The sequence below is a fragment of the Python bivittatus genome, unplaced genomic scaffold (assembly GCF_059951505.1).
Source record: "Python bivittatus isolate LINGU-HERP-01145 unplaced genomic scaffold, Pbiv_v1 ctg000480_np1212, whole genome shotgun sequence".
Lineage (NCBI taxonomy): Eukaryota > Metazoa > Chordata > Lepidosauria > Squamata > Pythonidae > Python > Python bivittatus.
Genome location: NW_028277075.1, coordinates 69,487,917 through 69,504,290, shown reverse-complemented (window position 1 = coordinate 69,504,290; position 16,374 = coordinate 69,487,917). Strand labels below are relative to the sequence as shown.

The 16,374-nt window shown below is 38.9% G+C and overlaps 2 protein-coding genes across 5 annotated transcripts in view; one reads left to right on the top strand and one right to left on the bottom strand.

Annotated features, from left to right (window-relative positions):
* Positions 1–9,697, top strand: part of TKFC (triokinase and FMN cyclase) — a 31,272-nt gene extending 21,575 nt beyond the window's left edge. For all 4 annotated transcript variants that reach the window (XM_088146200.1, XM_088146199.1, XM_088146198.1 and 1 more), the window contains 4 exons: positions 153–256; positions 887–920; positions 7,275–7,364; positions 7,838–9,697. In XM_088146200.1, the coding sequence (XP_088002326.1) occupies positions 153–256; positions 887–920; positions 7,275–7,364; positions 7,838–7,999 (390 nt within the window). In that variant the 3' untranslated portion in view covers positions 8,000–9,697. The remainder of the gene's footprint in view (positions 1–152; positions 257–886; positions 921–7,274; positions 7,365–7,837) is intronic.
* Positions 9,668–16,374, bottom strand: CYB561A3 (cytochrome b561 family member A3). The gene is made up of 5 exons (XM_025174502.2): positions 16,168–16,374; positions 15,841–16,049; positions 14,934–15,088; positions 14,051–14,207; positions 9,668–12,550 (listed from the first exon to the last, which is right to left on the bottom strand). Exons 1-5 carry the CDS (start codon positions 16,349–16,351, stop codon positions 12,527–12,529), a joined length of 729 nt encoding a protein of 242 aa, XP_025030270.1. The 5' UTR covers positions 16,352–16,374; the 3' UTR covers positions 9,668–12,526.

Sequence of the window (16,374 nt, the reverse complement as noted above, 5' to 3'; positions counted from 1 at the left end):
GAAACTTACAGTGGATGAAAGAATATATAGAACAAGATACTGTGCTTTGTAATCATCAAGTCCTATATGTGCAATTTTCACATTTTCCATTTAAGCTGTGTAATGTACAGATCTGCAGATAGTTGGAATACGTTTATTTATTTTATTTACAGCTGTATGGATTATTTCTGACAGCAGCTGCTCAACCTCTACGGACTGATGATGACTTAGCAGCCTGGTCCTTAGCTATGGATGCTGGTATTAATGCTATGATGCAGTGAGTGTAACTCTGACTTAATTATAGCTCAGGAAGTATAAACAATATATGTTCCTTTGCTCTTTCATAACATTTCATGTATTGTCATGTGAAAGAGTGGCACCGTTTTTACAGAAAGTAAGCCAGGATTACTGTAAGGAAACATCATTTACTTCAGTTCCATTTGTCTCCTCCCATTAGCTGACCAGAAATCAGAGCTTCCACAGGAGTGAGTAACATGCACTCCTAGGACTACAGGTAGCCCCAGTACCCTTTTCATAGCCCTCGGAGCTTCTTTTCACTGCATGACTGAGTGATTTCCTGCCATTTGAGACAGGAAACAATCTTAAAACAATTTTTACAACCAAGAAAACCCCTAATTCTCACTTCCATAAGAAACAGAAACTTCTGTTTTCATTAATGTGTATGATGTGACCCTATTCACTTTGTTTCGTCATCTTGTTACTATGGCCCTCAGCTCCTCCCCCAAACTACTAGGTTTTCTATTGCCTGTTTAAGTGCTTGCATGAACAAGGCCAGGTTTTACAAATATGCTATTTGAACTATCCTGAACTCCCTATATTAGGAAGTACAAGATTGTATTCCCACATATATTGTAGAGCCTATGCTATTAAATATTTCCTCTGACAGGTATGGAGGAGCTGCACCTGGAGACAGAACTATGGTAAGAAATTTATCCTAGTTTGTCTTTAAGTTCCTTCCCTTAGTGCCATGATGGCAGTTTGAAGTAAGAGTGTAATAGCCACATTTTCCTTGCTTTATTCACTATCACTACTTGCAGATACTTCATATAATAGTATATGTGAAGTACTTAATGTTTTGTTGTTGTTGTTTAGTCGTTAAGTCGTGTCCGACTCTCCGTGACCCCATGAACCATACTGCGCCAGGCCTTCCGGTCCTTCACTGCCTCCCTGAGTTTGCTCAGTTTCATGCTCATTGCTTCAGTGATGCTATCTAACCATCTCATCCTCTGCCGTCCTCTTCTCCTTTTGCCTTCAATCTTTCCCAGCATCAGGGTCTTTTCCAAAGAGTCCTCTCTTCGCATTAGGTGACCAAAGTATCTGAGCTTGAGCTTCATTATCGATCCTTCCAATGAGCAATCAGGGTTGATTTCCTTTAAGATTGACTGGTTTGACCTCCTAGCAGTCCAGGGGACTCTCAAGAGTCTTCTCCAGCACCACAGTTCAAAGGCATCAATTCTTCGGCGCTCCGCCTTCTTTATGGTCCAGCTCTCACAGCCATACATTACTACTGGAAAAACCATAGCTTTGACTATGCGGATCTTTGTCGGCAAGGTGACGTCTCTGCTTTTTAATATGCTATCTAGGCTTGCCATAGCTTTCCTCCCAAGGAGCAAGCGTCTTTTAATTTCATGGCTGCAGTCTCCATCTGCGGTGATCTTGGAGCCCAAATAAATGAAGTCTGTTACTGCTTCCATTTCTACCCCTTCTATTTGCCAGGAATTGATGGGTCCAGATGCCATGATCTTAGTTTTTTTAATGTTGAGTTTCAAACCAGCTTTCGCACTCTCCTCTTTCACCCTCATCAAGAGGCTCTTTAGTTCTTCTTCACTTTCTGCCATTAGGGTGGTATCGTCTGCATATCTGAGGTTGTTGATGATTCTCCCTGCAATCTTAATTCCGGCTTGTGATTCTTCCAGCCTGGCATTTCTCATGATGTACTCTGCATATAGGTTAAATAAGCAGGGTGACAGTATACAGCCTTGTCGTACACCTTTCCCTATTTTGAACCAATTGGTTGTTCCGTGACTGGTTCTAACTGTTGCTTCTTGGCCTGCATACATATTTCTCAGGAGACAGGTAAGGTGGTCTGGTACTCCCATCTCTTTAAGAATTTGCCACAGTTTGTTGTGATCCACACAATCAAAGGCTTTTGCATAGTCAATGAAGCAGAAGTAGATATTTTTCTGGAACTCTCGTGCTTTCTCCATGATCCAGCGAATGTTGGCGATTTGATCTCTAGTTCCTCTGCCTCTTCGAAACCCAGCTTGTACATCCGGTAGTTCTCGGTTCATGTATTGCTGAAGCCTAGCTTGTAGGATTTTGAGCATAACCTTGCTAGCATGTGAAATGAGTGCAATTGTGCGATAGTTTGAGCATTCTTTGGCATTGCCCTTCTTTGGAATTGGAACATAAACTGACCTTTTCCAATCCCGTGGCCACTGTTGCGTTTTCCAAACTTGCTGGCATATTGAGTGCAGCACTTTAACACCATCGTCTTTTAGTATTTTAAATAACTCAGCTGGAATACTGTCATCTCCACTAGCTTTGTTGTTAGCAATGCTTCCTAAGGCCCACTTGACTTCACTCTCTAGGATGTCTGGCTCAAGGTCAGCGATCACACCAGCGTGGACATCAGGGACATTAAGATCTTTCTTGTATAGTTCTTCTGTGTATTCTTGCCACCTCTTCTTAATCTCTTCTGCTTCTGTTAGGTCCCTGCCTTTTTGTCCTTTATCATGCCCATCTTTGCACTAAACGTTCCTTTCATATCTCCAATTTTCTTGAAGAGATCTCTAGTCTTCCCCATTCTATTGTTTTCCTCAATTTCTTTGCATTGTTCATTTAAGAAGGCTTTCTTATCTCTCCTTGCTATTCTCTGGAAATCTGCATTCAGTTGCTTATATCTTTCCCTTTCACCCTTGCTTTTCGCATTCCTTCTTTCCACAGCTATTTGTAAAGCCTCATCAGACAGCCATTTTGCTTTCTTGCATTTCTTTTTCTTTGGGATGGTTTTAGTTGCTGCCTCCTGTACAATGTTACGGACCTCCGTCCATAGTTCTTCAGGCACTCTGTCTACCAAATCTAATCCTCTAAATCTATTCATCACCTTCACTGTGTACTCACAAGGAATATGATCTAAGTCATACCTGAGTGGTCTAGTGGTTTTCCCTACATTCTTCAATTTAAGCCTAAATTTTGCAGTAAGAAGCTCATGATCTGAGCCACAGTCAGCTCCTGGTCTTGTTTTTGCTGTCTGTATAGAGCTTCTCCATCTTTGGCTGCAAAGTATGTAATCAATCTGGTTTCGGTATTGACCATCTGGTGATGTCCATGTGTAGAGTCGTCTCTTGTGTTGTTGGAAAAGAGTGTTTGCTATGACTAGCTTGTTCTCTTGACAGAACTCTATTAGCCTTTGCCCTGCTTCATTTTGTACTCCAAGGCCAAACTTGCCTGTTATTCCGATTACTCCTTGACTTCCTACTTTAGCATTCCAATCCCCTATGATGAAAAGGACATCTTTTTTTGGTGCTAGTTCTAGAAGATGTTGTAGGTCTTCATAGAAGCGGTCAACCTCAGCTTCTTCAGCATCAGTGGTTGGGGCATAGACTTGGATGACTGTGATATTGAATGGTTTGCCTTGGATACGCACTGAGATCATTCTGTCGTTTTTGAGGTTGTACCCCATTACTGCCTTTCCGACTCTCTTATTGACTATGATTGCAACTCCATTTCTTCTAAGGGTTTCTTGCCCACAGTAGTAGATATAATGGTCACCCGAATTAAATTCACCCATTCCCGTCCATTTCAGTTCGCTGATTCCCAAGATGTCGATGTTCAGTCTTGTCATCTCATGCTTGACCACATCCAGCTTGCCTTGGTTCATAGATCTTACATTCCAGGTACCTATACAATATTGTTCTTTGCAGCATCGGACCTTCTTTTCGCTTCCAGATACATCCACAGCTGAACGTCCTTTCGGCTTTGGCCCAGCCGCTTCACTCTTTCTGGAGCTACTTGGAATTGCCCTCCGCTCTTCCCCAGTAGCATATTGGACACCTTCCGACCTGAGGGGCTCATCTTCCGGCGTCATATCTTTTAGCCTTTTAACATTGTCCATGGGGTTTTCTTGGCAAGGATACTGGAGTGGGTTGCCATTTCCTTCTCCAGTGGACCACATTTTGTCAGAACTCTCTGTCATGACCTGTCCGTCTTGGGTGGCCCTGCACGGTATAGCTCATGGCTTCACTGAGTTACGCAAGCCCCTTCGCCACGACAAGGCAGTGATCCATGAAGGGGACTTAATGCTAGTAGGGTAATTAATGGATCATTTTCCATTAATGGGGGGCTTTATTGACATTGGTGAATGGAGTTCAGTGCTGCAGGATTAGGAGTATGCATAACGTTCCAAGCTGAAACTAGCCCCTTCAGGTGTCTTTTGCTCAGAGTAAATCACCTTGCAATTTAACATTTGTGAGGTCAGGACAAAATGAGGTATTTTATTCCTCCCTGTCCTGATTGTTCCAACATGCTGCATTTAGCTTTTCAAAAAAGTAATCAGTTTCATAACTGCTATCATTGTTGGAGATACTGGAGGAAAGGAGGGGCATGGGAGTGAAAAATATTTAATTAAACAGATTGAAAACTAGTTTGGATGTAAGAAATGGATTTCTGCCTGCTTAATAAGTAGGTTTAGGACTGCTTTTAAGCTCTTTCCTATAGACAATTAAGATTCATGATTTATAATACATTATCTCTGTGTATTCTGTGGGTGTGCTCTCTTCTTCAGTACACATGCTTGCTGTTATATTGTCACACTTTCAGGCTTCCAAGTGCCTTTGTTGAGTTTTGCAGGAAAGGCAATATGTGAAAAAGTGTGCAAGTATGACCATTAGGGAAATCTGTTCAGCTAATAGCTAATATTTTTGGTATTTTCATAGATGTGAGTGAAGTCATTGCAGTTGCTCCTTTGTTGTGTCCAGTTCTTTAGCTGAATATTTGTGCAAGTGCTAGCTGCAAAAAAACATGCTTAACTTTTGCTTCTAGTGTTTCCTATGGCACTATATACAGATTGTACCAAAAGTCAGGCAAATTAGAATGTTTTATTAATATTTTTCTTTAGAGAAAATGTTTCTGTACTTATGAAAGTTCAAAGGTCATGCATCAAACAAGTTAGGAAGTGTCTAGAAGAAAATGGCAACCAATTTGAATATTTAATGTGATTTATATAATAAATTATACAGTCTGACGTTTGGTACATCCTGTGTGTGTGTGTGTGTGTTTGGCCCAAGGAAAATACTGGCCAATTTTTTTTATACATTGAACAGTAATTGGCATTCAGAATGGACTAGTATCCCACCTACTTCTGTGGTCCTGAAACAAAAAACAAGGGTGTAGGGGACTTGTTTTACCCTTCCATGGAACACTTGAAGTCTTTTTTTGTTGTTTTTCTTTTTCTGTTGGAATATAAAATATGCAGAACATTTCAAGCAGGGCTGTTTTGTACTGAGCAGAGACATGTTTGTTTGTTTGCTTTATATATACATTATTCAGAATTCTCCTATATTCGTGGGTCAGTGTTGCCATAATCTGTGCTTACTGCTCTTAAGGGCAGTTATGGACATTCCTAATATATATTGTTGTGGCCAAAACCTAGCTCACCTAAAGCAACCAAATCACTTTGAAGATACAATATAATTTTATTTCCATGTATACAAGCAATAATACAATGTATACTGGACCCCCCAGCAAAGTTTTGATACTTTGCTGAGCAGCCATGAGCAAAAGCAGAACCAGAGCTTATATGCCTGTGGCCAACTACATTGCAAAGGCAAGACAAAGGGAGACACAGTGGCAGTTACAGTGTGACACTGGAATATTTTAGATAAACCCACCCATGTGACATTATTATTTATCCCTTCATACTAGGTCAGCATGCTAGCCATACTGTCTTTGAGATACAGTCAGTGAATAGAAACAATTTGGTTTACTGGGCCACAGGTTCCTGACTGAGTCTTCTCTCTGTCATCACCCAGCATCATTTCAGCTTGCTGTGAATGTTTTCTTACAATTAATTACATTAAGCAATTCATATGTATGGGAGGGTATCTCATAGGTTTGGTAGTGAATGCAGTTTAGATGTGTATTGGAGTGTGTGCACCACAATATAAAGTAATAGTGGGTGAGTTCTGGGTACTATACTTCACAAACTGTGTATATTTGAACTGTATGGACCACAATATTTATGCTGGCAATGGATATTTCAGAGATTCCCCAGTACTGTTTCTTCAGTGATATTTTTGTGCTGAGATTCTACATGGCAAAACTGTTATTACTTTGTGGTAAATGTATACTAAATATTAAATCTCTAGGAGCATCTATAGCAATTTTGTAATCATATCCTTGTATGAGGTAATTTTACATACATACAGATAGTCTTCAGGTTATGACCATTCGTTCAGCAACCATTCAAAGTTATGACAGTGTAGTTTAGACCGGTCCTCAAACTTCTGGCCATTGCAGTGCCCCCACGGTCATGATCAAAATTTGGGCACTTGGCAGCCTGCCTGCATTTATGACTGCAGTGTGCGCTTCAGCTCCCCCCCATCTCTGCCCTCTTGGCCTCCCTGCACTCTGCCACTTACCTCTGCTGCCCCCAGCTGACCTTTGCCATCTTCTTCCTCCTGCTGCTGACAAGGCATGCCCGGCCATTGTGACCTTCCTTCCTGGCTTCCCACAAAGTCAATGGGGAAGCCAGCAGGGAACATCACAAGTCACTCTGGTACAGCATTCCTGCCGCATTTTCTCCCACCTGCAGCACTCCTGATTTGTGTGCAGCCTGCGCCAGCCCTCCCAAGGCCTCCCCCACCTCCACGCTCCTTGCCTGGGACTCCCACCTCTTCCTGTTTAATGACCCGCACAGATCTGGGGTTATGACAGCAACCATAACTGCCAAGATTGCCATTGCTAAGCAATACGGTCATGTGATGTTGCACTTTATGACCGCATTGTTAGCAATGGCAACCCTGGTCCCAATTGCTGTCGTAACCTGAGGACTACCTGTACAGCTTTTTTCTTTCTCCCCCTTCCTTTCCAGTTTGCATTTTCCCTGTCAGAGCCAGCACTTCCACCTCAGAATGTTTGGAATTTTTCTTGTAATGAAAAATTATAGCAAATGCGGAGGGATTTCCAAGTATTCAAAGGTTCTGTTCCTGTCCAGTAAAGAACAGTACACCCTGTTATTACTGTTTGTCTAATAATTCTCATCTCTTGTCTAGCTGGATTCACTCTGTGCTGCTGCAAAAGAGCTCAAAGCTTTGAAGAAACCTAAGGCTAATCTGATGCAGGTTCTGGGCAAGGCTGTACAAGTGAGTTTATTAGTATACATGCAATCCAAAGTTAGTAACTTTTGCATAGTGAGGACAAAGATGGGAAACATCCAGTTTACCCTTCTGTTTCTTCATTGGGGAAGTGCTCCTTCAAGGCATGGGAACAGATTTCAGCTAAGTCTTTGGAGCCTTTCAGAAAGGAGAAAAGTACAGGTTGGGCAAGGCATGGTTTCAGGGAGTTGGCATTGTTTTGTGCCAGCTTCTAGAAAGGAGCTGTTTTAAAATACTGCTCTTGCCTCCAAGGTTGCACTTTGATAATCAGCCAAAAGCCAAACACTTAAATCAATAATCAAAAATTATAAGTATTAACAGCATTAGAGTGAAAAATGTAGCAGCAAAAATGATAATGCCTTTCAGATTGAGACGTGAAACTTTTGTGTATTATATCTACTGTTACATCTGTATAAAGAACAAGTTTGTAGTATATTCATTTATGTTGCTTTTTTCTAAAGGAGGCAGAGGCTGCTGCTGAATCTACAAAGAATATGGAAGCTGCTGCAGGCAGAGCCAGTTACATCAGCTCAGCCCGCCTAGAACAGCCCGATCCTGGTGCTGTAGCAGCTGCAGCTATTCTCCGTGCAGTGCTGGAAGGGTTACAGGCTAAACCAGAGTAACTTCATGACATTCTTCCTTAATATTAATCATACTTTAGTACTTGCCTAAATATCCCATCACTATTCTTTCCCTGCTGTGCAGGACTTACTAAATCCTGGTACTTTTGGCATGACAATGTTTCCTGTTTTAACTTACAAAGCTTCCTTGCATTCCTTACAAATGCTTCCTTGCATTTGGTATTGTTCTTGAAACGTCATGTTTGAGAACTGAGTTGTGTTTATATGTTTGGCTGGGGGGATCAATATATTTTTTCATGCTTTCTGGATTTTGGCTGTTACAGAGTCCTCTTTTCAAGTTGCTTAGGGTTTTTTTTTCCCTACTGCATTACTTCACTGTATACAAGAGGTGTTTTAAGTTTTGCTGAAGCTATGTAATGGTATATTCAAACAATAGTGTAACAACTTAGCTTGCATAGCTAATTAAAATGTATGCAAAGATTTTCTAACACCACATTTTGATGATACCAGAAAATTTATAAAATACTTCATAGACCATGGCTGTGGTCTAGAATATTTTTTAAAAACAAAGAACTGGAGCTGCTGAAGTTTATGCACTGACACAGTATACCTCTAAAAACCAGTGGACAGAAGTGGATACTGTTTTTATTTCTTGTTTGTTGATTTTGCATAGAGATCTCACTGGCCACTGAGAGAAACAAGATGCTTGACTAGTTAAACTACTGCATATTTCTTTGCATACAACATAGCTTTTATAAACATGGAATAGATCACTCTAACTCAGTTTGTACATATCTAGACACTGAAATTACTATGTATGCATAATTGAAATAATCTGCCTTTTAGCCTTGGCAGTAACTCAGCACTCTCATAGTTACAGGAATCCTCTGGGTGTAAGGATCATGAATCTAGCATGGGATTTTTGAACGTCTGATAGGTCAGGACTCTTAATTTATACTGCTTAACCTCTGGGCAATATACTTCAACTGTTATACAGCCAGTTAAAATGTACGCTGCTAGAAATATTTAGCTAGCATCTAAATAAGAGTAAAGGAAGTTTGGCAACAAGACTTCCTTTTGGGAGCTCCATAAATGGGATTACTCACAGATGTGTTTTCCAAAGTTGTCTATCTATCTTGCTTCAGGTGATGGTATAGATTCATCTTTGTAGAATTTAGCATCCTTAAGAAGCCTGGGACAAGCACTTTGAGCTGGGTTTGGAAATAGGTAAAAACAGTTTCAAAATTATAGACTACAGTGTTACTCAGGTAATACACTGGTTAACACATTAGCTCTTCTGTGTGGAGGGTAGGTGGGTGGTATTTTTAGGAGCAGCTATACAAGGATGCATTATGGTCTAGATTGAAAGAAGTTACCAGGTATATTTCACAGACAGCCAAAGAAACTGTGTATGTAAAAGTAACTTCTGTCATATGATTCTGCCACAGAACCCCAAAGTTAGTGAAAGAGTTCTGAATCTGTTATTTCAGCCAGGTGACTGTAGGGCCCATTTTTAAGTATTTTGGTAATTATATGATCAAGAACTCATGCAATATTACCAGGATATCACAAATGGTAAGTAGGAAAGCTAGGTGCACAGTTATAATTAAGTGAAATTACATTTATTTAAATTGGAAAAAATATTAATGGTGTTATGTTTTCAAAAGGAATGTAGAAAATATAAATATATAAAGTTTTTATTCACTGTCTGGTTATTTCCAAATAAAGCCTTTAAACTAATTTTGTTTCAAGACATTTTTCAGCCATTTTGGAGTCAAGTGTCTCATCTTAAAATGTAAAAGAAAAGTATACTGTTGAGAATTTAGACAAGGTAGATAATTACAACTTCTCATTCCAGACGTAACAGAGCTACAGTTTAAATGAACTAAGTTCAGAATGCAAAAGGGAGAGAGATTTAGGGGAAAGGTGTACTTAGTAAACCAAGAATTATTAGTAAACTCTTAGTAACTCAAGAATGTTAATGATCCCATGGAATTTAGTTGATACACATCATAACTCCAACTTCTAAAAACAGGATTACTAAGCTTGGGAAAGTTACCTCTTTGAAGTAATTAGGACAATTTTAGACAAGACAGTTCTATCAAGAAATGAAGAAAAGCCAATGTATGTCCCATATATTACCCAAAGAAAGCATGTGCTTTTGATGTTTGACTTTAAGGGTCATATTCAGCCAGCCATACAAGGAAATTCCAGAATGTTTAAGTGTAAATAATAAATCTCTCCCAATGTTAAGCTAACACAATGATACTGAGAAGGAATTAATCTTGCATACCATTTAGTTAGCGCATACTAGATACAGGTAGTCCTCATTTAGCGACTGCCTTGTTTAGTGACCATTTGCAGTTCCAACTGTGATGAAAAAGTAACTTTGTGACCAATCCTCACATTTACAACCTTTGCAGGTCTGTAAAGCAAAGGAAAGCTGGTTAGATCATAAGCACAGTCATGGTTTCACTTTGTGCCCACTTTGCTTAATGACCAAGTTGCCGGTTCCAGTTGTGGTTGCTAAACAAGGACTACTTGTATAGTGGTTTGTTTTTTTGGTTCTTTGTATATATGTAGCTTGCAAATAACAAATGGGTAGGGTTATATGCTATAAATAGCTGAACAGAAATATTACTTTAATTATATATCAAGGGCCAGTCCTTGGCTAAGTTCAGCTCACACTGCTGGATTGAGTACAGGAATTTCTATGTAGTTAATTATGGAGAACAGCATAATCTTTCCTTAGCATTACCAAGAAAGCAATTCAGCACAAATAAGAAAAAAGGACTCAATTTCCACATTAACAGGACAGAAGACAGGTACATTACAAATAAGAAAGGTATCAAGGATCCATTAATATTTTTCATCTGAATTGTAAGATCTAATCTCATGACTTAGCAATATAAGGTGATGTATACTGTTAGACCAGACATGTAAAGGCTCATATTTAAATTCTAATAAAAGATTGCTAAAAATAAGGTGATTAGATTGTAGCTCTAAGCAAAAAATAAAGTTAGTTATAGAGTAACATTATTGTAACACATGTGACAGACTGACATTGTTGTAATATATTTATGCACTGGCCTGCTGTGTGAGTTCACTCTCACACTAGCACAAAAGCTACTGTTCAGAGAATAAATCTATTGCAAACGCAGGAGGCATATATTTGAAAGTAGGCTAACACTAATAATTATGCTTTGTCATCAACTGCATGTGAATTTCAGTAGGTTTGCCAAACTACTTTTAACACAGAAAAAAGATTATGTTCCACTGACACAAATAGATACAGCAGAACTCTGTGGGTAGGAAACATCTAGTTCAAGTTAGTGACCATTTGGAAAAATTCCAAATATACTTCTTAAAAAATCTTATTTAATTAGCATGTGTGAGTATCTAATTACAGCCCATGAAATCTCAAACAATGTTTGCTCTAGATCAGAAGTGTTTAATCAAATGAAAAAAGTGCTTGAAAAAAATATATGTCCATTGATATGCTAATTGAAAGATCATTAAAAGTAAATAGAAACCATTAAAAGGTAACAGGGTAGCTGCATTTCTTTAATACACTAAACCAATGGTTCTCAAAGTGTGGGCTGAGACCCCCCCCATTCAGGGGGTCTGCAAAGTCAAATATTTTAAAGTTTCTCAGTTAACATTTCTAATACAGTAAGTATCGATAGATATAACTCACATAAAGCTGTTTGGGGTCCTCAATCATTTTTAAGAAAGTAAAGGGGTCCTAAGACCAAAATGTTTAAGAACCACTGCACTGAACCACACTTCATTTGCTTATATGCCCTATCGTACAAATCCAGTCAATGTGCTCTGTAAACTAGGGTTTATAGTTTAGGGCATTTTGTGAACCCCATCACTTGTTTATTTAGTAAATCATTCAATCATGGCTTAATACGTTATATAAGCACACTCTCAGTATGTGAAATGGCAAAAGGTTTGACTATCTACTGCACAAGATGAAAACCTTTCCCTTTCAATTAAAAGAAGGCTGAGACCATCTACACTTGCAACTATTGGCTGGCTTTACCTAACATGTTAACCAAAAGCTAACAAACTATGTTCTACGATATGTGGAATCTGGACATTGTTTTCCTTTTTCAATATGAAAAAAACACAGAAAATCAGATCATATTCCATTAAAAAACAATGCAACACTGAAACTGCACACAAAATATCTATTGTAGAACATCCTTTCACCCAAAAATCAGAAAAAGGCAGCTTTTCTTTTAGTTGGTGAATTAGGTTTTTAGTTAGCTGTAGAAAAACACAAAATCTGAGAATTTTATGGCACTTTAGCAAATAGGTTTGTTCAAATATGTCTAAATGTCCAGCAGCCCATGATAGTACAAACACTTCAAGTTTAAAAATCAGATAGGCTCAAAGGAACAAATTTGAATGTCTGTTAATAGAATAATCTTCTCTTACTGCATCAATTCATGATGTGAGTTCTTGTACTGAGAGCAGCAGCAGCAGCAAGCAAGGCTGCAAACTTAAGAAAGGGCCATCAGACCCCTTACTGGTAGTTCCATGCAGCTGCTTTCTAGCTCTTCATTTGGCTTCCTGTAACAGAGGCTGGAGAGGAAACAGACCAGAAGTCAGGTTCAATAAAACTTGATCTTCCTATAGTGGAAGAGGATATGGTAGCTTAAGTTGCCCTAAGATTAATATTCACATGTTAAATTCTGAGAGCACATTCCATGAAATCTAAGAAGTCATTTGTCTCATTTTACAGAAAAATAGAGACCAAGTCTGTATGACTTAGGTTCCCTGTGACCTAGGTCTCCAATAAAGATGCATCTAGATATTGAAAAGGGAGTGGCTTCTAGACCAAGACCCCAGCAGATTTTGCCAATGTAGGCTTTAAGAAATCTTAAGAATTCACCAATTGCTGACTTCTACATTTGTTCAGGTTTATGACAAATGGCAGAATTTTTTAAAATACAGGTGATTTGAAACACTTCCATTGTTTAATATGTAGCTCATTTTTCTTGCTAAATTAGCTCCAATGCCAAAATCTCAGAGCTGTTATACATGTTCCATGCCTAGAAACTATTTTTCTTAGCATAGGTATGGGAAATTTATTAATCTCCAGTTGCTAGTGAACTACAATTACTGACAACTCTAGCTAGTAGGTACAGTGGAAAATACTGATAGGAATTGTTCTTTAATTACCATCCAGAGTCACAAATTCCTTATTTCAATTTGGTAAGTACAATATTGTTTGCTATATTTTACTTCACCTTTTGATTCTCAAGATGGCAATTTGTTTAATTAGACTACTCCAAAATTTTACGTTGAAATTTTGACTGAAGGCTATGTAAATTACAAACTTTCTTTCAGTAATTTCATGACTATTTTAAATTCAGGTTTGTGGCTCAATATTCCAAGTCTGAAAATTAAATGGATTAGGCCCAATAACATCCAATAAGCCAGAATGGTGGCTAAATGTGTATGGCAGGAAAAAGAGATTAGCCAATATAATTTTAGCATTTTGTTTATGTATTAGCAGAAGCAAAATAAAATTATGCAGTTTGTCTTTAGAATCATATAGGTTGCAGGAGCTAATTTTTATCTGAGCAGCTTTTTGATTATAAATTGGTGATCCATAGGACAGGGATTGATCAATTAAAATATTTGATTCTTTCTTCACCAAGTTTATATCACCTCTCTGGAATTCCCATGGAATTCCCTCCAGAAGATTTTTCAATTCCTCCCCCGCCCCTTCTGTCCTGTATTTCTTTCTGGGTGAAATACAAAGTACTGATTATTATCTTTAAAGACCAATATGGTTTAGAGGTTTAAGCTGATTGAGAAAACAACTCTTTCTATTTGAGTCCCAACACCACCACCCTGTTCAACTGAGATTGTCTGAGAAGATTTGCCTACTGTTGTCACATGGGTGACCTGGAGTCTCTGTGTCTGTCCCAGTTCTTTAAAATATACTCCCATCTGAGTTTTGGTGTGTGGGTGCGTGTGTGCGTTCTGTGTATGTAGTGGCTCAAAAATACTTTTCAACACATATTAAAGCACCATATTCATTTTCAATACATTCAACGTAGCATAATTCCTCACCTCTCGAATGTCTTGTGAATTCACATCTGGACGTTTCCATCCTGATATGGCAAGACCCAACAACACTAACACTCCAAACACCAAAATCAGCATTCCCAGAATGTTGGCAAACCAAGCCTCTGCAGAAAGCTTGGGGCACGGCGTTGTTGAATTTTTTCTAAGAGGACAGTCAAACAAAATGATGAAAACTCACATATTTTTGCAAAAATTGAACAAGAAGGGAATGCTTGGAATGCGTTAATAAACTTTTTAGGCCACTTGTTCCTCTCCTTTGATCACATGCAGCTTTATCTACCAGCTTTTTTTGCTATTCCAAAATATTTAGTATTGACTTCATAATACACAGTAAGATCTAGGCATGCTTATGGTATTCATTTCCAAAATGGATCTCCACACATCAGTTCCACATCTTTACCTGCTATGAGTAATGTTGGAAAAACTACAAAGGTTGGAAATAATTCTACATCAACCTTTTAGAACCTTGAGTCGCCCAGATATGTTAAACCTCCCTTTCCATAGCTTCTAAACATGGAAGGCACAAAATTGGAGGAAACTGATGTAGACACTCCAAGAGAAACACTTGCCATGGAGAAATCATTCCTAAGGGAATCCCTGTAGCTAGATTCTAGGTGCCTGATAATCTTTAGGAACACTTCCCTTCTGTACTTAAAAGTATTTTTGTTACCGTCAAAATCCGTCACAACAGATCTCAGTTCAAATCAACCTAAGCAGTTTCCTTTCCTTCCTTTCTTCTGGATTGAAACTGATGAGCCAAATAACTTTTTATAGCTATTGTTTGTTACCTCAGAACCAGGAGACAAAATACCAACACCCATTTCACTATGTCTTTCTGATCAACCCACCACCAAATTCCATTACTCACGATCTGAAGAATAGCTTTTCATTAATGCCTGAGATGCAGGATGCAATAGCCAAACCAAGGATAGTAGAGCCAAAGAAAACATGGATAGGTTTGTAGAGGGCTCGGAACCAGATGGGGGTCCAAGGCAACAAAAAAGAAGTAAACCCCATTAGCCACTGGAAGGGAGAGACATGAATTGGTATCTGAATTGTATCTGAGGCTATACAAATTATTCACATATGATCAGCGATGCCAGTGTGATAATTAGCCAGCCAAAGTACTTTTCCCCATCTCTTAAAAAAAAAAACTTAGATCTTCAAGCACATAGGAGCACAATATTTGTGAAAATATTATTGTATATGATTCCATTTCTCAGAATATAATAAATGTCATTGCATGTCTCTTTAGGTAATGCATGATTGATATGCATAATTCTTTGGTTTAATCTCAAAAGAGATGGCCACTTGCCCAGTAGCAGAAAAATAATCTTTCTTGTTACAGAATTAATTTCTGGTAACAGAAACTGAGGACACACAGGATATGGAAAAACACCATCCAGTCTTCAGGAAAAGTTTAGCAGTATTTGACTACATACTACCCGAGATTGAAAGATAAGTTATTCAGATCACAGCCTAACTGGCTATCCTTCAGAGTCCTGGAAGCTGTCTTGTACCAAATCAGACCATTGATTTATCTCATCTGCTGCTACCTACATTGACTAGCAATACTTCTCCAGAGTTTCAGGCAGGATTTCTTAACACTTTCTGAAGATCAACTACTGGAGGCAGGTTATAGTAAAAATAAAATGTTAGAAGTCATTCTAAATATTGCTGATCTTGTTTGTTTCCAGCCTTGCATCTCTTCTTTGGGAAACTAGTGGGACATACACTTTTGACATAAATCGATCGATTGATGCGCTCTTACCTACCTGGCATGAAAAAAGTAGCACAGCAGAGAGCCCAAGCCAACTGTGTAGAGAGTACATATTGGGGGTCTTCTTCACATTGCGAAACTCAAAGACAGCCTCCAATCCCAGAACAACAAAGACAAATGCTACCAAGGTCAGTGTTGCATGCAGCACCTTCCAAGGGAGCTTGGACCCCATTTGGGAGAAGGGCAAACGGTACACCAGAGCCGCTGCAGGGAAAACAAGGGGGAACCATCAGAGCCAGATGAGGCAACTCTGGCACCATCCCCAGTTACACACCAAATGGAGAGGAAAAGGACAAAGAAACTGGATTCTGTTTTCACTTACCTGTACCATACAAGACCAGCATGCCTGTCACCATGAAAACTGGGTGCCAATTAAACATCTTAGGAGAACCATCCCAGGCAAAGCTACCAAGCCAGTGCTGACTCCAATATACTGTAAGCCCCCAACACAAGATCCCCAGTATTCCCAAAAAGATTGAAAATGGTAGAAATGGAACCTTAGGCATTTCGCTGCTGCTTGGAAGCACAC